The 27,243-nt window shown below is 47.8% G+C and overlaps 1 protein-coding gene across 2 annotated transcripts in view; it reads right to left on the bottom strand.

Moving 5' to 3' along the window:
• Positions 1 to 27,243, bottom strand: part of PAN3 (poly(A) specific ribonuclease subunit PAN3) — a 2,094,753-nt gene that overhangs the window by 1,515,238 nt on the left and 552,272 nt on the right. For both annotated transcript variants that reach the window (XM_069640299.1, XM_069640298.1), the window contains one exon: positions 6,772 to 6,839. In XM_069640299.1, coding sequence (XP_069496400.1) covers positions 6,772 to 6,839 — 68 coding nt within the window. The remainder of the gene's footprint in view (positions 1 to 6,771; positions 6,840 to 27,243) is intronic.

Here is a 27,243-nt window from a genome sequence, read left to right on the forward strand (position 1 = left end):
ACTTTTTTGGGAGAGGAAGAGGAAGATCTGTGATGTTTTTTTACTCTTCTTCTACGATGACGAGTGTTGTGTACTAGACCGCGAACATCTTTGGTGTTCAGGATGATTTATAACGAGAGAAACATTTCTTGAATAAGATGATTTTCTTTTAGATGGGGTAACAGCAGGGGATTTGGGAGAGTGCTTACCTGCATCGAGTTTTCCCTTCTTTTCCTGCAGTTGCTTGACAGTCATGGATTGACATGAGCCACAGTCGTCGACTTTGTGGCCCTCCCACAATCACCACAGACAGACGCACTGATGGTCTGTGATAGACAATTTCGCCACAGTCTGAACACCGCTTGAAGCCAGTCTTCGGTGTCGATGACATTACTTGAAGAATATTCACTTGTCAGACAGTCAAACTTTTATTCGACATAAAATCTTCAAGTCAACACATACAATAAGAAACCAAAGGATAAAAAGTATTTATACAAGGATGAAAATTGAGAACGTAAGATTTTCAATACTTTGGTTAAAAGTTAACATGAAGATTCTCCAGTCTTAGTCGTTAAACGCCTCTCAACTCTTAAATGTGGCCCATTTATCAATGTAACATTCGTCTCTCATGGACTGGCTTTCTTTAATAGCACAGCTCAGAGGAGAGCTCAGCTGGCAGCCTCTGGCCTTAAGATTGACTTCCTGCTTCTATTACAGCATAATTTAACATCTTTCGTAGCAGCCATGATCTGTGGTTCTATATTGCAACTGCAAATACTACATGTACTGAGGAACATTGTCCCAGGAACAACATTGCTGTTCTAGTGTCTCTTACCCCTGTTACCCTGAGTATTGGTCCTATTTAAAGGCTCCTCGGATGTTTGGTTTTTTCACATAACAAAGTGGGTGATTGATTTAACGGCCTCCCCAAACACTGGCATTTATCAGTGTTCATCTCTTTCCACTTGCAAGAGAAGGCAGCCACAGGCAGGGTCTCCAATCGCACTCATGTATAGGGATTTTTCATAATGGGGGGTAGGCGGGCCCGATTTAAGTTTAAGGGCATCCATAACCAAGCAATCCCTCGCCCTTTGGGCCACCAAGCCCCTTTGCACTTTTCTAGTTGCCAACGGCTGATCCTAGGGGTTTTCCCATAAATTGCTATTCCCCACCCCCCATTTCTAAAAGGGTATTTTTTACATGACAAACCCATTCTATAGATTTCCCTCCATTCAAGGACATTATGTGATGAGTCTGTTTCTCTGACCCTTCTTGGTTCCACAGTTTTAACCAGAACAGTAAAGGGCTTATCAACGCTTTAGTAACCACTGGGGTTACTTCGAACTCCAAGAGTAACAGTGCAGATGGAGTGCTCTTAGGCAGTGAAATCAATTTTTGCAAGATATTTAATTCAGTAGAGGTATATTTTCCCAAATTGGCAGAACCCCACAATTCTGTGCCACATAATGCAGCCAGGACGGCCCGTTTTGCATATAGATCTAGTGCTGGCGAAATTGCACCTTGGCCGTGGCTTGCATGAAACACCTGGATAGAACCCCCATATTTTTCTAGGGTACAAACAGACGTCTCACTTTGACTACCCACCCATCTGATTCTTGATATCTAACCCCAAGGTTTTCAACGTTTTTAACTTGCTCAAGATGTTTTCCATTCACTTAACACCAATGGAATGGATTTTGAGAATCGTGCCTTGAATACTATTACCTTAGATTTTCCAATATTTAGCTTCAAGTCCAAATCTTTGCATTTAGTCGTAAAGATTTCCATGGATTTTTACAATCCTTGCGGAGTTGTTGCTAATAAAACTATGTCATCAGCATAGAATAATGCTGGATACTTGTCCAGACCCAGTTTTGGACAATCCTGACAATGTAAGTAATTTATCGATTATTTCTTGGATGTAAAGATTGAACAAAAGGGGGGCCAGTGAGCAGCCCTATCTCACCCCTTTCCCTACTTCAAATACCATGGTGTTATCCCCACCCCCTCAAACCATAGCGAACTGTAGAGCTATTTACAGAATAGAGGATCCTTTTGTTCCTGATCAAATGAGGTGGTACTAGATAAAGTATTCCATAGGATTTTCCTTTGATACCGAATCAAATGCTCTCTCCAGGTCAAGGAAGGCAGCATATAAATTCATTTGGTTCAGTACTGCGAGTTTCTGGATCAGCATAAAGAGTTTAAAAAAACCGCCTTGTAGATCGCATATAATATTACTATCGACCCATTCTTGTAGGTAACTTAAGATGGTCTGTCTGAAAAGAGTACCCGTACTATCCAAAAGAGATATTGGGTGGTAATTAGCCAGGCTGTCTCGTCCCTCTTTTTTTTATAAAACAGTAATATTGTTGCTGTGCAACGATGTGGGAATTTCACCAACTCCAATTACCGCATTAAATATGCTGCACAAAATCGGGTACCAGATAACCACTTTATCCTTGAACAAATCCCCAGGGATAAGGTCGACCCCTGCTTCCTTGCCGCACTTTTGAGAGGCAATTGCTTTTGTCACATAACCTATGGTTATACATAGCCCATGTCTGGTATTCAGGAAAGTCTCATCATGGGGTGGGACTATAGACACCCAATCTTCCGATTTCGCAAACAGCCTTTCAAAGTGCAACCGCCACTCTTCTGGGCCTATGCAACAATCTAATGTCTGTTCCCTTTTTAGCTCCTTTTCAGTTATTGTCATAAAAGTACGTTATTCTTATTTTGTAGGGCCTCTGCCATACTTTCCCATTTGGCCTTAACAAAATTGTTTTTTTTGGATGCTACAATTTATTTGTAACCTTAACCTATTTTTATCTATATTCCCCTTAGACTCGATACATGCAATGATTTCGTTTTTCGCCTCCCCACACTCTTCATCATACCATTTGTTCTTTCACAACATTTTTTTTTAATTAAGCCTTTCGGGACTGAAATATGGGGTAGCTGTTTTTCTTTTAAACCCCCAAATGCTTCCAATACACACGTCACTTGACTCTGTATTACAGATAGATTGTACATTTGAGATGATTGAGCCAAACAGATGGTTTGCCCTTCTGATCTAGCCCTTTCCCCCACTTGAATGTTCTGCGTGCATGTCTGCCAATAGATAGGACTGGGTCAGATAATTCTCCTTTGGGTCTAGCACTCCTTGACCCAAGGCCTCTGAATTGTGCGCTCAGGGGGTAATGGTCGCTATCGGCTCTTATCTGGACCTTGAAATCAAGCACCCGTGGCCAGTCTACGGCAGGAGACACTTATATAAGCGATGATCCATTATGGCTCTTAAAGGTTACTGAGACGGGCTGATCTTTTGGGAATCGCCCATTACACATTCTTAAATTCAGATTGTAAAGCAAGCAAGTTGACTCAATTGCAAATGTAATCTCGCTGGGGTGAAACTATTGCTTCAGGGATATCCCGTGCTGCATCTTGGTCCTCCCATAAACCCTCAAGTGAAGTCATTGGTTCCAATTGAAGGTTGAAATCACCTGCTACTAGTACCATGCTACTCGCCAGTTTCCCCTTTTGGAAAGAACTTAATATGGCACTTACTCGGTATAGGGTCTCCATTCCCATTTTAGACGATGGGCTATTGTAGACGTTAAACAAGTCCAACAGGTCCTTGTCCCCTATAGAGATGGAGAGCCATTGTAGGTCCAGCAAATCTAGTTTTGGATTCTCCACCTTCCAACTTAGGTTAACATCCACCCAGATTACCAGCCCCCCACTGGTCTACCCCTTGGCCATTTTATGGCAGGTACACAGAATGTTTGGTAACCCTAGAAAAATACAGGTTCAGAGGACCAGGTCTCCTGTAACACTGTCACAATTCTAAAACACTATGCATGCCATGAAAATGTAAACATGAAGTGGAGCTTATTAGCAAACGTAACCGTTCTCTATTAAACAAAAATTCAAAATAAATTGCATTTAAAGTTACATGAATAACCCAGAGTACACAGTGACAAATGTCCAAGGGATCTGAAACTTTACAATCACACGGGAACGTTTACTCTACATTACATGCCTGCCACAGTTAACCCAGCAAAAGAGATGACTAGCAAGTGACTACTTGTCAAAAGTTGACCCATATTTAAGGAAGAGCTCAATACGCCGCGTATGATTGCAAAAGAATATCATGAAAACCCAGAACGCCTTGACAACATTCCTGTTTCAACAAGCATATGGTAAATGTTAACTACATTGGAAATATCAAATTTGATAATCACTGACGCAATAGGAATAATAAGATGACACTACAGCTTTTTAGTTAGTTCTTGTTGAGTGTTGACATTTTATGTGTATCATGCAAGATTTAACCCTAAGTGTGTTGGGGTAATTTGGTGGTAGACCTCTTGCTCTCAGTTGCCTAGAGAGTCGGCTGCATCCCACTGATGAGCAAAAGTATCACTAATAACCAGGCAAACATATTTCTGTCAGAGGAGATTTTCTAGCATTTGGGTGCTTGACTACCATTGTAGGTGTGAGAGGACTGGTATGAAAACTGATAGGCAGACCTGTTATTTGACATTTATTGTTTGTTCTTTCAATATTCATGTACTGGCAGACCTGTTCAATTGACATTTACTGTTTGTTCTGTTTTTCTTCCTCATGTATTGAGGCACACTCATTCATTTTGGCAATGTATTTTCTTTGTTGTTCCAGACTTGTAAACTGATTCATACGCATTATTTATTACTCTGTATCCAAATTGTTTTCTGTTAGAAGTTGGTTTTGTTGATTATTGTCAAAACACATATTACACTATTCTTCATTGTTTTCATGATTTTTGTTAACCATCATATTTAACGAAATACAACATTATTTCTTATATACCAGCCGTTTTGGTTTTTTTTAGTCACTCTCACTTTTAAGTAAGTTTTGGTCAAAAGGGCAATTCAATTAGGATATCTTTTGATACCAGCCCAGAATAAGTATGAGGATTTAATTTTCAATTAATTATACAGCTTTTTGGATTCTTTGTTTTCTATGAAAACTGATATTGTCTTTCTGTGAAAGATACTGAGAGCGAAAAACATCACAGACTCTTCCAAGAGCACCCCTGCTCATCGAACAAGCTACTATAGCTTCAATTAATTATTGGTAGAGTTACTTGCATTACTTGTATGTGTAGCACCAGGGGTTTCAGCTGGAGTATATTGGAGTAAACTGAACAAGGATGCCCGCCATTCAGTTGCCTAGTGTCAACTACACCTCACTGAGGACACCCAAAAGGAGTTACTAATTGTACTCCTGTTTAGATATCATTGTCTAGCATTTGTGTTCTGCACTGACCTCGAGGGTGGAATGAGACTGACATGCATATGGTAATTCTCCTTTGTGAAAGTGACAGAGCTAAAATGCAACTGAAACGATCCCAAGTGGCCCACCTGCCATAGTACAGGCTACTAAAAATCTTTGAGCATTTCCATATTGTGTATGAACTGGACGGTAATCCTTTTACTATGAAAGTTATTTCCTTCCCTTATCCAACAAAATCTTGACTAGTGCGCTAAAGCATTCTTCTTTGCATGTAGGACTTCACAACAAAACAAATAAAAAATAATCCTTCACCACCCTACTTGCCTTAAGCAGAGAAAAGTAACAGTCTCATCAGTCTGGGGACCCATAGGATGGGCCTTGTTGAGGGTGATCAGTCAGCTTAGTTTCCATCGGAATGCTGGCAGTTGAAGCCATTTGTGGAACGCCTTCATCACAGATTTAATACCTAAATGAGTGGATCAAAGTAATCCAAGACCTGGACCACACCAGGTTGACAGGCCAAGCGCAAGTCAGAAGAGGTGGGCACCTAAGGAACGCATATTCTGAGAGGCCATGCAGAATAATTTGTGTCTCGAGCTTCCAATAGCTTGTGGCCTAACATGTAGAAACAGTTCCCTTTCCTTCAGGGGAGTGTGCTCTTTGTATGTGCCGTTAAATAGTAAAAGTGAAAGACTGAGCAGTGCTAAGAAGTGCATTTGTTTCCAGGCCAAAATGGTAGCGTCCGAGCTCATCAGCAACTTAAGTATACACATGTGAACCACATTAAGACAAATGAGGTTTTGAAGGTCAGAAACCCAAGCAGTGAACTACTTGCTAGGTTATGTTATCTTGCCTAGGTACCTCAAGACCAAGCCTGACATTCACGCAATTGGGCACCTTGTAACAATATTTGATGCTTTGCACCTCAGGACAGCACTCGGATGTGATGGTACAGCAGTAGGTGATTGCACAAATTCTCCCACCAACTAGAGGGTACGTCTGGGAAGGACTAATCACAGAACGGACTACTGCCCACATATAAAGGTTTACCATGTCCTGTGGAAAAAATACCTTTTGGTGAGTCTTTGCAATCAGTTTTTAACTGTTCTTGCTGAAAAGGATTTGCATATGTAATAGGTGTGCATGTAATGCTGAGCAACCAGGCACTCTGTTTATGGAACGCAGTCTCTGAAAATTGAGATTAGTAGGATATTTCTTTGAAGGCCATGACCTGCAAGACAAGTAGTAATCTCGTCAGAAAGTATTAGAAGTATCAAAGAAATTGGGAAAGTGAAAGGAAAATCTGTTTGCGCTGTGCAAAGGCTTTGTATTCAGATGTAAGCATAGAAAGGACTCAAGTCTTTGGAAGCTGCTGTGCATTTGTGTAGGGAACATGTTTCTTAGAGCCACAGACCTATATTGTCCAAAGATGGATATCTGCACATAAGAGCTCTTTTACATAAACTCAATTTGTAAATAAAAATGTTTCCAAAAACTTTAAGATGAACATACCTTTCTTCTTTGAGACATGCTTAGGCCACTAAAGTCATTAAACAATGACGAAGAAGAACTTAAAGAATCTGGAAAACAAAAGGAACAGAAATAGGTTACACTTTTGAACGGCGTTTAGCATTCAGTATACAAAAAGCGAAACATCAATGTTAATTGTATTACATATAGAAATATTGATGTCGTTACCGCAGTTAGATTTGTTAATGGCATTAAAAATCAAGCTAAAAATGTTAAAATAATTGAAGAATCGCTAGAAACTATAAATCCATATGAAGGATTTGATTCCTCACTACGGGGTCAGCAGTAATCTGTAGATAAATCTGTAGATAAATCTGCCGAACTAGCGCCAAATGCGTTTCCCATTACTGGTACTCTGCCCTGTGGGTTTCCAATAGGATTAAGAGTGTGGTAGGGCAATGTAATTCCCATTTCTGGAGTCCAAAGGGCTACATGGGAATTTTGGCAGATTTACTGCAAGCAGTAATTCCACTGCGGTAAGTCTGCTGATTTTAGGAGAAAAGTGGAGTATTTACCTCCAGTATAGAAATTGGCAGTCCGATAAATGGCAATAATACCATTACCAGCAAAATTGTGGTGCCAATTTCATTGCCTACCGAACTCTTAATGAGGCCCCAATCTTAGATGGTAAAAAATAAACAAGACTTTTCAATTTGAAGGAATACAGTCTCAAGAAAAATTAAAATGTACTACTGCAAGGCCAAAACATGCTTTGCATAAGTCTTGCCCCTTTGGAGGCATGGTGGTCTTTTCAAGGTTTGTGCTTCTGTTATAAACTCTCTTCAAGTAAGTCTATCACCACAAGGTATGGCTTCCTGGTGCAAGAAAAACCTTTGCATGTCAAGAACACTGTTTCATCATTAGAACGTCAAGGACAGCGTAGTTGTGTAGCAGTTCCTTTAGGTATATAAGACAGGAAACTGTGCCAAACTTGCATGAAAGTAAATTCCATGTTCCTGCAGCAAGAAGCAAAAAGTAACGACTGACTGACCTAGCCGTAGTGTATTGAAAGGATGTAGACGTAGGCCTTGTATACACTGGGCTCACATTGGTGGTCAAACTTTTGTTTAAAAAGGAAATTAGGAGTGGTGACCAGGGGTCACAGAGATGCAGTAGCCTCTCTGCATCGCTCCATCTCTGCCAGGTGTAGAAGGGTATTGAGGGCCCCCCCCCCCCCAGCCCCGAAAGCACCCGTGCGGTGGACTGTGACCCAATCCGGTTGGGGACTTCTTGGTGCATAATTAGGACACATTTTGGGCATCTAGCCCAAAGCTGCAGGGAGTTGTGTTCGAGTGAATGTGGACCGAAAAAGGAACAAGTTACTTACCTGTAACTTTTGTTCTCGAGCATGGGTCTGGCATGGATTCACATGGTCATGTATAAAGAATACATAGCAGTACATCATTGCCACAGGAGGTGGCAAGGCTCAACAGAAGCAATTACTCTCAACTCCTCACCAGGCTTACCTTCAAGCGAACAGGTTGCATAGCACTGCTTGGCCGACCCTGGACACCTCTCTGGAATCCCTGTTGACGCAGTAGAATCTCGTGAAGTTGTGCATAGACCGCGATGTAGAAGCCCTGCAGATGTGCAGCAGGGGCATACCATACAGGAACGCCGTTGTAGCAGCAATCGCTCTGGTGGAGTGGGCTCTTGGACAGCCAGGCAGCGGTCGCTTTGCCAACCGGTGACAATGAGAGATACAGCCGGAGAGCCACCTGGAAACGGAAGCCTTCGACAAAGATATCCCATGGTTCACAGGACCAAAGTTCACGAAAAGTTGTGACATCTTCCGGAAACTGTTGGTGCGTGCAACATAGAACTTCTGCGCTCAAGCCACATCCAGCGAGTGCAAAGTCTGTTCAGCTGGCGATAAAGGCGTCAGAAAAAGAAAACAGGAAACAAAAGGTTTGTTGAGATGGAATTCCGATGGAACCTTAAGCATGAAAGAAGGGTGCGTCCGCAGCACCCCCCTCATCTCGAGGAAAGCCATATAAGGCTGCTTGCAGAACAGGGCCTGGATCTCTCCCACCCTCCTGGCAGAGGCGATGGCCACGAGAAACGCTGTCTTCCAGGTACTTGAGAGGAGCTTGATGCATAGGCTCGAAAGGGGCACCCCATGTGCCTTGTCAGTACCACATTGAGTTCCCACGCTGAGGCAGGTGTCTTCACCGGCATAAACGATCGAAACAGTTCTTCGAGGCAATCCTTGACTAGACTGTGCAACCAAAGCAAAGACCGTCAGAGAGACCTGGTGTAGCGGGAGATAGCCAAATGCACGATGAGGCGTGCGCCAGCTCAGTCTTAGCCAAAGACAACAAATATGGTAGGCTCTGAGGGGCCATGGCCCTCAGTGTGCTGATCTTCTACGACCGGCACCAAGTCGCGAACCGCTTCCACGTGTGCCAGTAGCACTTACGAGTCGACAATGGTCTGGCTCTGGCAAGGACCTCCCTGCAGTCGTCGGTAGCTCGTACCCACCGAACGCTAAGGTTGCAGGAGCAAGGCCTTCAGGTTCAGTGATACTGGGTCGTGGTGCAGGATTTCGCGAGCAGATCGGCAACCACTGGTAGATTGACTGGAGGCGACGTCGACAGGCTGAGCAGGTCCGGGTACCAAATCTGCCTCGGCCACGCCAGGGTGACGAAGATCATCCTGCACCAGCCCAGTTTGAGTGGAGTGATTACTCATAGTAGGAGGCAACGGCAGGAACGCGTACAGGAATAGGTGTTCCCATGGGAAGGAGAATGCGTCCCCCATGCTCCCGGGCTGGTGGAACCCGCTGACAAACCTCTGGCTCTTGGTGTTCGCCGCTGTCGCAAATAGATCTGGGTTCTGCCCCACCTGAGGAAGAGGTTGTTCCCTTGATCCTGCCGAAACACCCACTCGTGGCAAGAACGCAGCTCCCTGCTGAGAGTGTCAGTGACAGTGTTTTTGATTTGACTCCCACCAGGTGAAACAGAATGAGAACCATCCCCTGGGCGACAGCCCAGTGCCACAAGTTCTGCGCCTCTCTGGAGAGCGCTGGGGATCGGGTGCCCCCCTGCTTCCTGATGTAGAACATTGTGGTGGTATTGTCTGTGAAGACCCTGGCCACTATGACCTTGAGGGAAAGAAGAAAAGACTTGAGGGTCCAGAACACTGCCTGCAGTTCCAGGACATTGATGTGTAGATCCCTCTCCTCCGGTAGCCACATGCCTCTGGCGGGGAGAAGTCTGGTGTGAGCTCCCCAGTTCTTCAGGGAAGCGTCTGTGGAGACTGTCTCCTGGTAATGGGGGCTTTGGAAATCCGTGTCCCCAGCGATGGAGCGCACGCCCCACCACCTTAACGCAACTCCTCGTCGAGGACAATCTTGTCGATGAAGCTTCCGGACACCTGGATCCAACGAGCATCCAGGAACTCCTGAAGGGGTTGCATCCACAACCTGCAGTCTGATCAGGACCCAAGGAACGGAGCATCTTGTGATGAAATCAAGCAGAACTTCGTAAAGTTTACAGAGAACCCCAGATCCGTGAGCAGCCGGACGGTCCTCTCCATGTGGAGCAGCCGGACGGTCCTCTCCGTGTGATTGACTGCGATCTGTCTTGACTTGGCACGGATGAGCCAGTCATCGAGGTATGGCTACACATGTATCCCGCAGATGGACCGCCACTGGTGCCAGGCACTTTGTAAAGACCCTGGGCACTGACTTCAGTCCAAAGGGGAGGGCCTTGAACTGGTAGTGCTTCCCTTGTACGAAGCATAGGACCTTGCAATGTTTTCCATGAATGGGGACGTGGAAGTACACATAGCCGCGACGTCAGGAAGTCTCCCTCCTCCAGTTGGCAGAGCATGTGCTGCAGCGTGACCATCCTGAATTTTTGGGACTTGATGTACTTGTTGAGTCGTAGATCGAGAGTGGGCCTCCAATTTTACTAAGAAGTATCTGGAGTAAACTCTGGAGTCGCTTTGCAACCAGCTCTACCACCCCATTTTTTTTAAAAACATGGCCTGAACCTCCATGTGCAGCTGAGGCATGTGTTCCTGTTGAGCCACCGGTGGCATCTACAGACACTTTTGCTGAAACTCCAAAGTGTGTCAGTGGGCGAGAGCATCCAGCACCCATCGATCAGTGGAGATATTCTCCCACACGCTGATGAAGTTCGCCAGCGTGCCTCCCACTAGGGTGAAGGGGTGGGGGCTAGACGTATTGGCCGCATCAATCCTGCTTGGAGGCTGGTGCGCCGCCCTGGGAACCGAAGGGCTTGGAACGACCCCTGTAGGACCCATGGGTCGTAGAACAGGAGGGTTAGTGGTACGAGGACGTTCCTCCGCCGAAATCTTACGATGATCTGGAGGGAAGTCGGCAGAAGAACGAAGGGACGAACGGTGCTGTTGTAGCATGCCCAGGACACGTGCCGTCTGCGTCGGTCTTGATGGCCTGTAGTGATTCATCGACGTCCTTTCCAAAGAGATTGTTCCCAAACGGCATGTCCAGGACCCTCGTCTGAACATCCTGCCTAAAGTTGGTGGCCTTCAACCAGCCACGATGACTGAGGCAAACCCTGTTCCCCATTTGGTAGAACCCAGTGCCTGCAATGTCCAGGGCCACGGTGATGGCGTGGTCCAACGCTACCTCACCCTCCTGGAGAATCGCCAACGCCTCAACCCGTTTGTCCTCAGGGAGAAATTCCAGTAGCGGGGCCATCTTGTACCATAACTCCCGGCAGTACCTGGCCTGGATCGCTAAAGCGTTCCCCGCCTTGACCGTCGTAGCCACTGAGAAGATGACCTTTCTACCCACGGCGTCCAACTTCTTCTCTTTGCTGTCTGGGGAAACTGATATTGAAGGTGACTGGTTCGATGACTTCTTCCACGCAGCCACCAAGACCACAGAGTTTGGTGATGGCTGTGACTGCAGACACTTGGGTGCAGAGTCCGGCACCCGGTATTTCTTCTCCAGCCGGTCTCTTTTCGCTAAGGCAGAGTTTTTTTTTTTGTAGCGCCAGGCCCTCATCACAGATGTCATCCAGGAGAGGCACAGCCAGGATGGTTTTCTGTTTCGCCTCCTGGCGTTCATACAGGAAGCCCTCCGTCGTCTCCTCCGGCATGAGCTGGAAGAGTTCCGATGCACGGGCAACCATAGAGTGTAATGAACCCACTTTGTCGGGTGGGGAAGCCCTTGGAGGCGGGGCGATGCCGCAGTCCGTCGCCATATCCGTCCCTGTATCCCTAGGGGGAGGGAAGGTACGTGTGGCAGCTGGTCAGGCGGCGTAGAGTACCGCTTTCTTTTCTTCGGCAGCTGTGAGCCTAGTATCCTCTTCTGTATCTCCGACACCAACGTGTGGAGAGTCGAGAGAATATCCTGAGACAAATCTCTGGGAGTTGTCAGGGGAGCAGGCTTGCTGGGCCCCGCATCTACGTCGTCCCCATTGTCCTAGTAATTGCTGTGTCGACAATTTCCTCCTCGACATTACAGTCATCCTCCTGAACATCCTCCTGGACCGTGTGGATGGAAACCATGTCCTCTTTGTTAGAAGAAGAAATAACTGTGCCCTGGAGTACTTCCACTCTCCCCCACCCCCCCCGACTGAGAAGATGAGTGCGCCCTGCCTGTCACGGGACCCGCTTGCACAGCATCCCCGACAGAAATAGGCTTGCAGTGTTTGCCCTTGTCTTAGGCCCCCACAGATGGAGCACCCTCAAAGGACTTAGAAGCCCACTCAGACTGGCCAGATCTGGGAGAGGCATGCCCCTATGAACCACACTGGGTAGAGGCCTTAGCATTGAGCCACGCCGCCAATCTGCTGTGACGATCCTTGATGGTGCGCTTGGGAAAGCCACGCCCGATCTCGCAATCCTCCTCCTTGTGTGTCGGATTAAGACAAAGGCACTGGGAATGCTTGTCCTCCATGAATACATTCCTCAAACCGCGGCTGGTGCAGAGCTTGAAGAGGGAACCCCCCGTCACCCTTCTCCTCCGACATGGTCCAGCGTGAGGCGTAGGCCCGATGGCCATTTTGGAATCTTAGGAGAAAAAAAAAAAAACACTTGACAATTCTGTTCTTGAGGGGCGCTGAAAGACGCCGACAAACTGATCCCTGTTTCCCGGATGAAGAGACGAAAGAGCACACAGACTATCGAGCAAAAATAGGAATTTCCAAGCAAAAAAGCATGGAAACGCAGAAAAGCACAAAGAGTGTAACACAAGGACTCCCAACACTTGGACCTGCGGTAAAAATCGTGCAAGGGGCTCCTATGCCCTGTGGGATTCTACCTTCACCCTGTCTTCGGGAACACAGTCTCAGGGGCAGGCTCTCCGGCCATCCCGTGGCAGTGAGGAGCAGAAACCGGTTTGGTTATCCAGCATCCACTGGCCCCGCACGTTGCCAGCGTAGGACCCCAGCAGAGGACTGGCCGGTGGACATTTCATGCTCCGGAGCACTGAGAGAAGAGGTAAGCTGAAGGAGAGTCCAGGGTCGCCTCAGGTGCTCAGCACAGGAGAGCGTGGCTCACAGGAGGAGTGATGCAGGGTGCCTGCGCAATGGAGCCTAGGGGGCTCATCGGCAGAAGTACAGGTTTGGGAGCAGTGAGGTGGACCCAGTGGTGTGTTTGTTTCCCCCAATGGGGATGTGCGGCCTCCCCACCTCCCCCTTCCCATCCAGTGTTGGTGAGTGGGCCAGAACGTGCATTCAGATGCACCGCCAGCGCACTACTGAAGGAGTAAACGTGTGGTATTACTGCAGCAGCAGTCGGCAAATGGTCTGCTTACTGTGATCCTGATATAAAGGACAGCGGTGCACTACACCCCAATACAGTCCTATCAAGAGTGGAACGCTGGTGTGGCAGATGGAATAAAGCAAGGGCAGCTGCTCCCTGGCCAGGCTCAAAGTGATCTTGCCACAACACGGTGCACTGCGTCATACGCACCGAGGTACTCCAATGAGAACATGTTTTTCCACCAAGATCTTGCCCTTCCTTAGAATGCATAGAAGGATGATCTCTCCTTTTGAACCCAGAGACAGAGGCGAGCGTTTAGAAAAAGCACGTACCTTGTCCCTAGACCAAACTGTATTGAATTATTGGGGGGCCCAGAGGCTCTTTTGGACCAGTGGAGGTGGTGTGTTGAAGGCTTCTTGAGGGCTGAGATTCAGTGGCAGCAGAGGCTGGAGGTGGATTCTCATCACGGGAGGAGCCAGTGTGCCAGCAGAGGTGGGTTAGGGGCAGTCTCAGGGGGCTACCCATGCACACGTCCCCTCGTGGGTGGGGGTGTGACTGACCCTAGCCGTCCTGTTTTGGGAGTCTCCCCACACCCATCGGGTAAGGGCCTGGTGAGCAGTGCATGGTGGAAAGGTGGACAGAGTCTTGCTGGGGGTGATACGCAGATGAGTGGTGGTGGTGGCCCACAAGTGGAGTCTGAGCGCTTGGAGGCGGAGGGGTCTTTGTGATAGGAGTGTGTCTTGCCCGCAGCAGTGATACCCCACAGTTGGGGTTGACCCTGTTCACCACCAGCCCCAGTGTGAAGGTGTTCAGTGCTTCAAAAGGAGACCTTGGAGTGGATGGTGCTTCTCCAGGGGGACACCGTCTCTCATGACTGAGGTAGTCTTTGTTTAGGCTCCAGGGGGTTCACAGTGGGAATCGCACCGGCCCGGGCCTGATATTTTTAAGAGGGCTAGACTGACCACCGTACCCAGTCTTGCAGTCTATCGGCTTTCCTGGATGAATTCGAAAGAGGCATTACAGATACTCCATTTTGTGAGATCCCAGGGGAACCTGGTGCACCTGCTGCTCCCAAAATGGTGGAATCGGCAGGGGACACCATGTCGACAAAGAGGGACATTGCAGCTCTGCTGGAGATCAGGGGAATCCAGTCCGTCATTGGTCACAGACTGGACAAGTTGGACTGCATAGTGGACACAATGGAGGATAGGATCCAAGGCTCGGAGTCCAACCAGTCCTCGGTTGATATATTGGAAGAGCAGATTGACACCAGACTGTCGGCCCTGGAGAGGAGAGATGAGGAGAAAGCCATCAAGATGGATGACTGAGAATCGAAAAAGGACAAATCTTCGTTTTTTTTTAGTTTCCTGAGATGGAAGGGGAGACAAACGGGACATTGTCCGCGCTGTGAAGGATTTGGTCCGGTAGTTGTCCGGAAATGATGCAACGAACAATTCTACCATAGACAGGGCCCACAGGGCTGGGCGAAGAGCTGGAGGGCGAAGAGCAGTCCTCGTCCGTTTTCATTATTATGCAGGAAAAGCAAAAATTTTAGAGCAAGCCAGGAAGTCTAATTCCATTACCTATAATAACGCAGTGATTAGAATCTTTCAGGACCTCTCCTCATTCACCCTGGCAAGACAACAAATGTACTCTCCCTTAAACACAGTGGCTAAGAGGGAAGGGGGTACACCATTGCTGGGGGTTTCCATTCTCTCATTGAGAATGAAGGTCAGCAATACCGGCTGGTTTGGGAGGATATTAGAAGAGTAATAGCATATGATATATGATAGGTCATTTATAACACTTAATACCCTGAGGTTTCTAAGCGTGGACCCGGAGATCGAACCTGTGGTGCTCCGTGTCATCTTGCTTCCAAGGCAAGCACGTTGCCCCTGAGCTATCCTCCAGAGACATAACTTGTGGATCCCTTGAGTAGCCAGAGACAACATCCAGAACGGGGCGCAGGGGGAGGGGGCAAGGAAGGGGCCTACGAGGAACAGGAGGCGGGTCACTGGCTCAAGGAAATTCAACAAGTTTAATACCTGCATGGCCAATGGTCCCTGAGCTGGAAAGGGGAGACAACTCTGATTTTGATTGTTTCTGTAACATCTTCCTGAAGCGTTGTGCAAAAGGCACTCAGACGTCTATTGTGTTTTTGGGTCTGTTAAGGGTTTAATTGGTTGGGGGGCAGGTGTTTAGGTGGTGGGGGATTTTTTTGGAGGGGTTGGGGTTTGGAGGGGTGGGGCGGGTTCTGAGGATTGTAGTGAGGGTGTGGGGAGGGGTGTCAGGAACTGAGGTGGAGTGGAGATGTAGCCTGGGGGAATTGGGCTGTCTGGTGGTTTGGTCGGGTGCCAATTAGGGCTGCTGATTCTGGCTGGATGTCTGGGGTGGTGGGAGAACAGTGCTTGTGGAGGGGAAAGAGGGGCTTCGGGTGATCTCACAGGTTTCTTTGACCATGCAAGGGAGGCAAAGGTGCTTACAACTGGTTCCTATAGTTCTGAGGTGCCAAAGAACAGTTTCAATATTTTTGGGGAGGTTTCTCTCTGCAGATGACTAGTCCTCTGGATGCGTTGACAATTGTGTCCTTAAACGCTAAGGGTATTACCTTCCCAACAAAGAGGTCTCTGTGGCTTTGTGAACTATCTGGTGCCAAGTTAGATGTGTTATTCCTACATGAGATGCAATGGTTAAGAGGGAGGGAGACCCTTCTCAGGTCTACACGGATAGAGGGGAGTTCACCCTGCCTCATTTACAGGGAAAGAACAGGGGGTTGCAGTGATCCTGTCTTGTGGGATGGCTTTCAGGGTACAGAAAGAGCTCAAGGATCGGGAGAGTAGGTTTGTGTTCCGGCGGGGTAGTGTGCAAAGGAACATGTTCACCCTGGGCACTGTGTATTGTCCGAAGATAGGACAAGTTGCGCTCTGGCAAAGTTTTATGGATAGACTTGTGTCCTTTGTGCCGGATCCCCCGATTGTGGGAACGGATTACAACATGGCCCTAGACCCGACTACGGGTAGTAAGAGAATATGGATGGAAGGAGCAACCAAATACTGGAAGGGAGACTACATACAGTTCGAGTTGGATGTGGTGGATTCCCCAATGCCCTCGTCTGTGGGTGAACTTCTATTCACGTTTTACTCTCGAGTGCACGATTCCTTCAAGGATCAACCACATTCCAGTTGATCGGGGCCTACATGAATACGTTTCTGACTTTCGAGTTAACCCAGTGCCGTGGTTCGACCATGATCGGTGGGGGTAATGACTCCCTTCTACAAGATAAAGAGTCGGCTCGGGCCCTGCACACCAACATTTTCAATGGAATGATAATAGGGAGTTTGAATGGCTAAGATTGTAGCTTGGAAACTGTGGGAGGCCCAGAGGAGTAAGATGGTGAGTGTTATTCAGACTGACCACTGGTTAGCTCATTATGGCACGGAGAGCATCAGGGTTCAGGTTAGGCAGTATTATACGAATACGGGTGCGATGGGTCACATATTGCTGACTTGATTAACCCCCTGCCAATCCCGCAGCTAGCAGGTGGCTTGGGAACAGGTTGGAGGGGATCCTGCTTTTTTGGTCCATGGGGACCAGGTGGGCTTTGTTAGAGGTTGGCAGGGCTGGTCAAAAAAAATAAAATAAAAAAAAATAAAAAAAATAAAATCACTAAAACATTGATTTGATGCACTTTGCAAGGGAATCCGATATGGGCGGCTGCTTCCGTTCAGTGGACTCTGAAAAAACATTCAATAGGATAGAATGGAGGTATATGTCCACGCTTCTTGGGTAAATGGGGCTAGGGGTCAACCTTCGCAAATGGGTTGTGGCTCTATGCTGCGCAGTTTGCACGAGTGCAGATTAATGGCTGTCTTACAGAGACATACTCTCTGTCCAGGGGCACGATGAAGTGGCTACTATCTCCGCAGCTGTATGCATTAACCAAGGAGACTAGGAATAGCAGTTCGTCAAACACCCCAGTTTTAAAGGCATTGGAAGAAGGTAGGTGTATTTTAAGCTCTCCTTGTTTGCTGATGACTTTCTGTATTACCATTGTGATGTTGAGTCATCAGTCCAGGAATTCCTGGCTCTTATTAAACGTTTTGAGATCTTTTCAGGGTTGAAGATTAATACCACTAAATCATGGATAATTGCGCTGAAGGCCCGGGTCGCAATTATGGGACCACCACAAGGCGTTGCTGAATAGGCTGAGCGATCACCCTACATTGGGGGTCCAATGGCACTTACAGAAGCTGGAGGGTTCACAGATAAACTATCCTCTTGGACATCACCCATGAAGTCAGTGTGGTGTCCTCTGCTGGAGCTTGGGCGCTGGGGCTTCTGGGGGTGTGGGGAGGGGTAGGGGTGAGGGGGTGCAGGCCTGGTCAGACGCTGGATTGGATAAAGCGGTGCAGTTCTTTGGGGGGGGGGGAGGGATGTTTTCTGGACTACAACACGATCAGTGACACTTTAGGTAGGGATTCCATTCCGATCTTCACCTACCTCTGTCTTATGGGGATCCTCACGGATCAGAAATGGGGGACTAAGCTCAACAGGCTGCTTACACCCTTTGAGAAGTTATTTCACGACTCAGTCTCACAGAAAGACGTTTTCACAAGACACTATAGGGGTCCCAATCATGGTGATCAGACGGATAGACAGAATTTGAAGGTCTGGGTGGTGAGGCGATCGACCCGTTGCAGATTGCGAAGATGTCTGCGGGAGCCTCTCCATTATGTCCTAGGGGAGGTGGGGTCTTCGGCCCACATGTGGTGGCACTGCCCGAGAGTCCAGAATTACTGGAAGGACCTATTGGGGTACATGTCAGAGGAGACGAGAGATCTCCTCCCATTAGACTCCTTTCAGATGTTTCTGGGGATACCTCCATCAGATACAGAGGTTTTTTGATTTCCCAGAATGTGGGAAGCCATGTTCAGAGTTGGGCGGGTGGCCTTAGCCCAGAAATGGCAGAGCTCAGACCATGGCAAGCCATGACTATTGGAAACGTAGACTGAGGAATTTTTCTCATGGTTTAAGTTGACAGCCCTAGTTCATGACCAAGCAGGTACTTTCAGGGAGGAATGTGGTCCTGTGATTTCGGACTAGGATGGGCACTGACTGGTAGGGGAAGGGTGGGTATAAGGGGGAGGTGAAAGCCTTGCAGGCGGGTAGGTGGTATGTCAGGAGAGGGGACAGGCCAAGCCTCCTCCCTATACATCACAATGGTATCTGATGGAAGGGATAAGGGCGGAAAGTCTTTCCGGCGATGTTCGGACTGCCTCATGGAGGGCTTTTCACACTGGGCAGTCAGGCATGGAATTTAATCTATAGTGAATGTGGTTATAATTTGGTTGGAATCACTTTCTCTTTATAGGGATAGTGGAATGAGTGGAGGGGGGGACATTCAGCGGGGATAGACTGTTGAAAATGAGTGTGTATGATATTGTGTTTAATTTTCCCCAATAAAATCTTAATTTAAAAAAATTAAAAGGATATCGCAAAAATCCCTACTTCACCCTATATCTAAGAGGGGTTTCCCTGCCTCAACCAAAACTAAGGAAACTGTAAGGGTGTCAATAGTCCATTGTCACAAGTCCAAAGCCTATTTCTATCCCTCACACTATTGACTAAACTATATAGAACAGAAGATCTTCTTGACTGAGAATAATAGAGTGTTGATCCAAGGGGAAGCCTTGCCCTGGATCCTTCTCTTTCTGCTTCAGTCAACTTGGTTCACTTCCCTGCCAAGTGTGGTCCTTAGTAAATTGCTCTGCAGTTTCTCTTCTTCTCTTGGGAGTGGGTCCCAGAACCCTCCTTTATGTTTGGGTACTTTGAGCCCTCTTCGCTCAAGTACCACAACGAGGAAGATAACTGGTGTTAGTCTCACGTAGTGGTAGGTCCCAGACCCCTCTTTCTTTGCCTTCGGATACTTGGGGCCCTTTCCTCCCAAGCACCACCACGAAGAAGAGGACTTCCGTTTTCACATAGTGGTTGGTCCCAGACCCTTAAGCTTCTCTTGTTGCAGGACAGACCTGGTTCACTTGCCTGCCAGGTACTGCGACTATGGAAATGCTGACTGCACCTTCCTAGTTCCCCCCACCCCCCAAGCCAGCTCGAGTGCTTCCCCCTACCTCTAGGGATCCTTGCAGTGGGTTCTGGTCCGCCCGGGAACACTGTAGTCTCCATCTTCCTCTGGGCAGTGCGGTTTACCCTTCACGTGCTTCCCAGGCTTCAGGAACATCGGGAGCTTCTCTCTGGCAGCTCTGGTCCTTCCACTTTGGACTGGCCCTGGTCCTTCCAGCTCCCTTTTGGCATCCTCATCCGCTTCCTTCCACCTTCCTGCACCGTGCTGGCTCCTGCAGCTCCTCTAGGGAGGACTAGACAACTGCTTCCAGAGTCTTTTCTGCTTTTCTACTCTGCTTGAACCAATGAGTAGCCAGCAACCACTAAACCGCTCCCTATGGTTCTTAATCTTCATGGCTCCGCACCTCATCTCAGTACTTTTAAGCTGCATGTTCTCCTGAGAGACACTTGAGTTCTTCTTCGTCTCAGTACTTCTGTCTTTGTTCGTCCTTGGGTCGGTTATACTCTTCATACTCCAAGTACTTTCTTGAAAAATGATAGGGTGACAATAACGCATGTCCCTATTAGGGATGGGGATGATGTTACGGTTGTAGAATAGCGGGTCTAGAGTCAGGTGATTAGCAGGCATACTGTATCCTCTCAATATGGTCGTAACTGTCCCACAGGAGATTTTGCCTCGCATGAGATCCAACTGCTGAGTACTACTCCAACAGGGATTATTGGTAGCGACCTCCCCTCCTTGCCCTCATGGGAAGGGGCTTCCCCTATGGAAGCAGATACGATACCCTGGGATTCATCGCAGTATTTAGGAACAAATTAAAAAGAGCAAATAGTTAGAGGGAGTGAAGTGTGATATTTCAACTTCTTGGCGACAGTAGCAGTTGGCCATATAAAAGGTAGATGAACCAATGAAACACTAAGTCTATTCTGACATTAACCTGCAAACGAAGCAATGATCACAGCATCAGTGAGACATTTGCAATCATCCTATACACTACAGATTTTATTTGAGTAACAATAAAAGATGCCATCTGTATAAAACAAATGCACCAACCCCGAAACATCTGGTATAAGAAGGGGAATGTGTTTAAGCATTTTATGGTTCCATAAAACCTTTTTAAAAACTGCAGCAGCTTGTAAAGGTAATGGAAAGAGTGCTCCAAGTTTCTTAACCAGAACGGGTGGTCCAGCAAATTCTCTTAATATGAATGTGTCAAGAACACAAACTGGCACGTGAGGTTCAAGGGTCATTTATTATTATTTTATTTTCAACTGTCCTAATTGCTGTTCTCTCTCTAACCCCTGGATGGTCAATCCCACCCTAACCCAGACTTCCCTCAATCCTCTGATTGGTTCTAATGATTGGTATCACCCACTATCTAAGATCTGTCTAACTGCTTGTGATGGCCTAAAGGCAAATGCCTTACCCATCTGGCCTCCCCAAGGAACAATCTAGGGCTCCTAACCAGGATTTCCCTAGAAGATGGTTAAGGGTCATGCCTTGCAAACTCCCCAGTCTTCACCATTCTTGTACTTTATGGCTTATTTTACTCTTACTTGATCTCTCTCACACTAACCTTTTTCTCCCCTCTACTCCATCCAGTGCCTCTCCTTTCTCTCAGATTCTACATCTTCTGTCGAATCCACAGTTATGTCTCCACACTTACGTTACCCTCTGAAATGTCCTCTCTCCTTCCCTCCCACCCAACTACTACAGCTGCATTTCTACTATTACTCTGCTATCCACTACTACTCAGTCACTCTCCTTCCACTCTGCCACTTTCATCTACTACCTATCCTCCCAGTACTACTCGCACACACATTCAGTACTGAGTACCACATTCTTTGACCAACCATCATCTCACCTTTTCCAGAAATCGCCTCCACACTCCCCCACACACTGTCCAACCCTGCCCACTCACCACCCTTCTGGCCTCTTGGTCTAACACCTCACCTCGGGCCAATTGGTCCCCATCTTCCCAGCCCAGGAGAATACATATAATGGGGGACAAACACCACCTCTTTTCCTTTCACGGGTCTGCCGGCTTTTGTTAATGGCAGTAGGCAGTGAACAGTGTCCAAGTTTGTGATCGGGGATCCAGCGTTGCGCATGGAGCCACTCAGCAGTTGGCCTGCAGGTGAGATAGTCTGTACATGCGAGCGGCGTGCAGTGCCTCTGTGCTGCAGTTCGTCACAATTGTTGGTGCTTCGTCACATTGCGATTCTCACTCTCCTCCCTCTGGCCGAAAAGCAATGTCAAGAGGCATCTTCCTGGTGACTCCAGCGGCCTGTTTTGACGTGGGTGATCTACCAGTTATACTGGCACATGTGTTTTTCTGCAAGTAAAAAATATAGACTAGCCAGCATCTTCATACAGATGTATGTGGTGATCAAGAGTGGTACTATCAGCAATCAGAAGGACACAAAGGGAAGGGACAGACTGGGACCCTCTTCACTGCCAACATTTCCCTGCTCTGGGATATCAATGGCTCTTGTCCCCCATCCCTTTAACAGGGTCAGATTACTGAACCGGTCCATTAATGTCACCCTACCCCTCGATAGGGATCAATCCATCCCTAGCCCCCAAATAGGGTTAACAAACCATTCCCCCGCACTCTGGTCACCTCAGAGTCCGTCAAAAATATTGCCTTGCATCTACAGCTACAGCCTACCATCAATCTACCCTCTCTCAACCCAAGCACAGAGGTATACACATCACCTTAACAAATCTCTACAAGCAGGAGGAACAAAATTGCTGAAAAGCCGCTAAACCCCAGGCAGGACTATCACTCCAAAAAATGTTTAAAAAAGTAAAGTGATGGGGGGAGTCCAATTAGGTTTCCTATCCTTCCCTTCACCATGAATTCCCATCACAGTGCACTGATTCACGAACGGCAGAATGGACAAAGTTATTCACCGTAGTGACTACCTTGCTCCATACTTGTGGGACATTCCATCCTTAAAGACTGGCCTGAGCAATTTTTTTTTTTAAAGCAAATTAAATTTTTTGTGCTCATTTAATTTTTACACGGGTACAAACCGCACGTGACCGTAACACCGCCTTTCTGAGCTCCGCCCCACCCGTCAGTCCTTTTCCATCGCCAGGTCGGACATCATTTAGGCAACAGAGGATACTTATTAGAGGCGGGCGTATGGAGGAAAGGGGACTATGGACTAGGAGTAAGGTAGTCACTACGGTGATTAACTGTCATACTTCTACGTCCTGTCCCCCTTCCTCCATACTTGTGGGAGATTCCCAAGCACTGACCATGGGTATTATGGGTGGATGGAAAATTCCCTTATTGGAATAAATTCTTGAGAACTGCCTTGACAAATTGGGCATCAGCCTGGGAGCTCAGGTCAAGACAGTAATGTTTGCAGAAAGCTGATGGGGATGCCCACGTAGCCACCTTGGTAATGGACTTCCAAGGGAGGTACATTTGGAGGTCAATAGCAGCTACCTTGCCCCGGGAGATGAGCACGAATGCCTTTAGGTGGTTGAAGGCCTTGAATCTTGTAGGCCTTGGAAACGCATGAAGTAACCCAGCGGGAGATGGATGCTTTGGAGTCTGGTTTCCCCTTTGGGTCACCAGATGTAACAAATAGTTGGGAAGAGCTTCTGGTTTCGCTCGTTCTGTCAAGGTAGAACTTCAAAGCCTGTCCGACGTCTAGTTTGTGCAGGACCCTTTCGGCATCAGAGACCAGGTTCGGGAAATAGACCAGTAAGGATATATACCGGTACAAGCAAAATTCGGAAACCACTTTAGGAAGGACGGGTGGGTGGGGGCGAAACACCACCTTATCCTTAAGAAATGTTGGGAACGGATGTTCCACAGAAAGAGCCTGAAGCTCACCTATCGGTTTTGCAGACGTTACTGCAATCAAAAAAGCCACCTTCCAAGACAGGTACTTGAGTTTGGCAGTGGCCATGGGTTCAAAAGGCTTATGACATAACGCAGTGAGGACCACATTCAGATCCCAGTTGGGATGAGGGGCACGACCCAGCGGAAAAAGATGGAGAATATCTGCAAAGTGTCTTTTAATGACTGGATTAGCCAGCGAAAAGGAGCAGCTGTCTGTAGACAGGTAAGCCGCAATGGCAGACAAATTTGTCCTGCATGATGAGGCATGTATGCCAGAGGCTGCAAGGTCAGATACAAAGGACAGAAAGTGTCAATAGAAGCATACCTGGGATCGAGCCCTTTGGCTTAACACCAATGGCACAAACTGAGCCACTTGCTCCTATATTTGGCTCTCTTAGAGGGCTTTCTTGCCGTTTAAATTATACGCATGTTGTCCTGAGAAAGGTTGAAAAGTGCGATTAATTGGAACTCCGGCACCAGGCCGCCAAGCTGAACGATTGTGGGGAGGGGTGCGACAACTCGTGGTTGCACTGGTGAAGAAGGTTGGGAATCGGCAGCAAACTGATCGGAGAGGACACCGACAGGTGCTGCAGTTCCGAAAAACTGAACCTGGCTGGCCACCAAAGAGCTATGAAGAGGAGAGTGCATTTCGATTGCACTCCTGAGTTTCCAAAGTGACTGATGAATCAGTGGCAAAGGAGGAAAGGCATAAGATTTCATGTTGTCCCATGGTATCTCAAGGGCATCCCCCAAGGAAAACACTCAGAGCCCGTCCCTGGAAGCATAAAGAGGAAGTTTCCTGTTCAGTGATGTCGCAAAGAGGTCTACTTCTGGAGTCCCCTATTGCGGAAAAATCTTGGCGAGAACATCGGTGTGCATCTCCCACTCGTAAATCGCCGCAGAGTGGTGGCTGAGGGAGTCTGCAGCCACATTGATGTGACCTGGGATGTGCACAGCTTGGAGCCAAACATTGTGTTGGATAGCCCGATTCCAAATTCGGATGGCAAGGTCCACTAGGAGGGGAGACTTGGTGCCCCCCTGTTTTTTGATGTGAAACATCACTACAGAATTTTCAGTGTGAATTCGAACCACACTGTTGGTGATAGAGGGTTGAAATGCCTTGAGTGCCAGAAAAACTGCCAGGAGCTCCAGGCAATTGATATGGAAGTGCAGATCTTGAGGCGTCCACAAATCGTACACCCCGAGGTGACGCAGTGTCGCTCCCCACCCCAGAAGGGAGGAGTCTGTAGTGACAGTTACTTGTGGGCAGGGCTCCTGGAAGTAGGTCCCCACTGAAAAGTTGCTGGCAGACAACCACCATTGAAAATCCTCCTTCATGCAGGTATGGACTGGAATCATCTTTGAATCCGGTTCAGTAGCCTGGGACCAGCTGCTCCGAAGAGCAAGCTGAGTGCATCTCATTTTCAGGCGTGCAAAAGGTAGAGCGAACACGCAAAAGAAGCCAGGAGTCTCTGGAACCACCAAGCAGTCATGTGAAAGGACTGGAAGAAGAGCTGGCACGATGTCGAAAGGTCTGCAATCCTGTTCTCCGTCAGGAACACTCTGGTACTGACAGTATCCCAACGGAAACCCAGAAAGATCAGGTCTTGAGTGACCATCATCGACGATTTCCGCCAGTTCACAGCAGCCCAAGATGGAACAGGAGCTGAAGGAGTGAATGTAGCGACCTGTGGGCAAGGACTGCGCAGGAGCCAATCGTCCAAGTATGGACATACATGAACCCTCTGCAGTCTGAGGAATGCTGCGATGACCAACATCTTCGTAAAGACATGCAGTGCCGAGCTGAGACCAAACGGAAGCACATGATACTCAAAGTGCTCCGATATTTCGATGCAGGCACCAGATCAGAATGTGCATGTATGCATTCTGAAGGTCTACCACGCTGAGCCAATCGCCCTTCCGGAGAGAGGACTTTATCTGGCAGGGTATAATCACCTTGAATTTCTCTTGGGGTAGAAAGAGATTGAACTTGGATAGGTCAAGGATAGTGCGCAGGCTTGGCAGGTTGGGTTTGGGCACTGTAAACCAACAGGAGTAGTAGCCCTCCCCTTCCCGAGGGGAACAGGTCCCAGTGCTCTGAGGTCTAGAAGCTTCTGTGCCTCGGTTCTGAGGGAGGGCAACCCAGTCTGCTGGGAGGGTTGAAGGGTGGGTGTTAGGGAGTATTCTCTGTTTAGGCTGAATTTCCTAACCTAGTGAGTCCCCCAGCAGCTTTGCTGGATTTCTGGAGTTTGTTTTTTTCTCCTGCCAAGAGTGAGACTCTTTTCCTCCCACTCTTGGACATGATTTATGGTTTTCCTTTGAATGTTAATGTGTTTCATGGGCTATGGGGTCTTTTACTCCATAGGGTTTCATATGTTTTTTTTGTGTGTGTTACACAGCACCCTCCGTGCAGTAACACAGGGGTGTCATAGTGACCCCCACCATAGACTCCATACCCTGAGACTGACTACTGTCTCCCAGGGCATGTAAAGTCACCATTGGCTTTACTAGTCCCAAATTACTAACAGAACCAGTACAAACCATCATATTGTGGACGTACTGGTAGGGGCAATTCGATTGCCCCTGGGTCTGTTATTCGAGGGGGCACTGTCCCGTCCCCCCTCGTCGAGTTTTGGCTGGTGGCAGTGGATACTATTTTTTATATTCAACCGCAAATATATCTCTATGGGATTTTCCCATTGTTCGAGGCTAATACTTTTTAACATAGCCTCTAACATACCGCCGGTTGGTTTATTTAATATTAATTCACCGGTTGGTATTTTCTGCCAGAACTCGGTTTTAAAATGGCGTTTGTGTTCGCCTCTGTAACTCCAAACCAAAGGTCGAGCCCTTTGTTCCACTTTCTGGCGGGCTTCTCCACAGAAGCCTCCAAAAGTGGTGCCACTCTGTCTTGGTACCACAGGGGGTGTGGGAGGGGGTTTAGGCACCCTGGACTGAGTTACCTTGGTAACTCAAGTCGCACTCTTGTGTGATTGGCCCAAGTGGTGAGCCTGCCAGCTCTCCACTTAGCATGTTTGATTGACAGCTAGGCTGAGTGAATGGTGGTGTGCTGCATAAAAGCAGGGCTTTTGGGACTGGAACTTCAGAAGTCGCCACAGGACCTGAAAATCCGACGAGGGAGAAGCTGAGCCGACCTGCTACGACAACACCACCGAAGGAGCCTGCTGAACCGACTCACCACTTCCCAACGACAGAGGAGATCTCCCTGCTGGAGAGTCTTCTTCCCCTGACTGGTGGGCACAACCAGTTTACCTTATTTTCTCGCATCCCAGGACGTCTTGTGGTTGAATTGCCCGTGCCAAGCACCCCGGCAACCAGATAGCCACTTACCACTGGACAGCGAATAAAAGGACCGCTCCTTTTAATTGAGAACTCCGCGGCTGGTTTCTTCCCTGGTAGTGCAACGGACTCCTGCTTTCCTCCCCGATGAGATCCTCTCTTCCCCCGGACGAAGCACCGATTTGCACCCGCTGCCAGGAACAACTGCCCCCGTTGGAGCTTTCTCACCATTTTAAGGTACCGTGTCAGCCAGGCCTCCCGTTCTAAAGATTGCTACAAGGTATCAATAACCCCTTAACCTTCTGGACTGGGTTGGCCGCCTTGACCCTCTAACTGGTCCCTTTCTGTTGATCCAACCCCTTTTGAAACTATTGCGAGACTTTTGGGCACTTTGAACCGTGTGACCTTGGACACATTTCGACCGGAGCCTCTTATAGTGGGTCCGGCCTTGTTAACTTTGACTTTACGGTTTTAACCTGCCTTCTTCTCCTACTGTGTTCTTCCGAAAGTG

Source organism: Ambystoma mexicanum, chromosome 7q, assembly GCF_040938575.1.
Source record: "Ambystoma mexicanum isolate Mex_15411 chromosome 7q, UKY_AmexF1_1, whole genome shotgun sequence".
Taxonomy (NCBI): Eukaryota; Metazoa; Chordata; class Amphibia; order Caudata; family Ambystomatidae; genus Ambystoma; species Ambystoma mexicanum.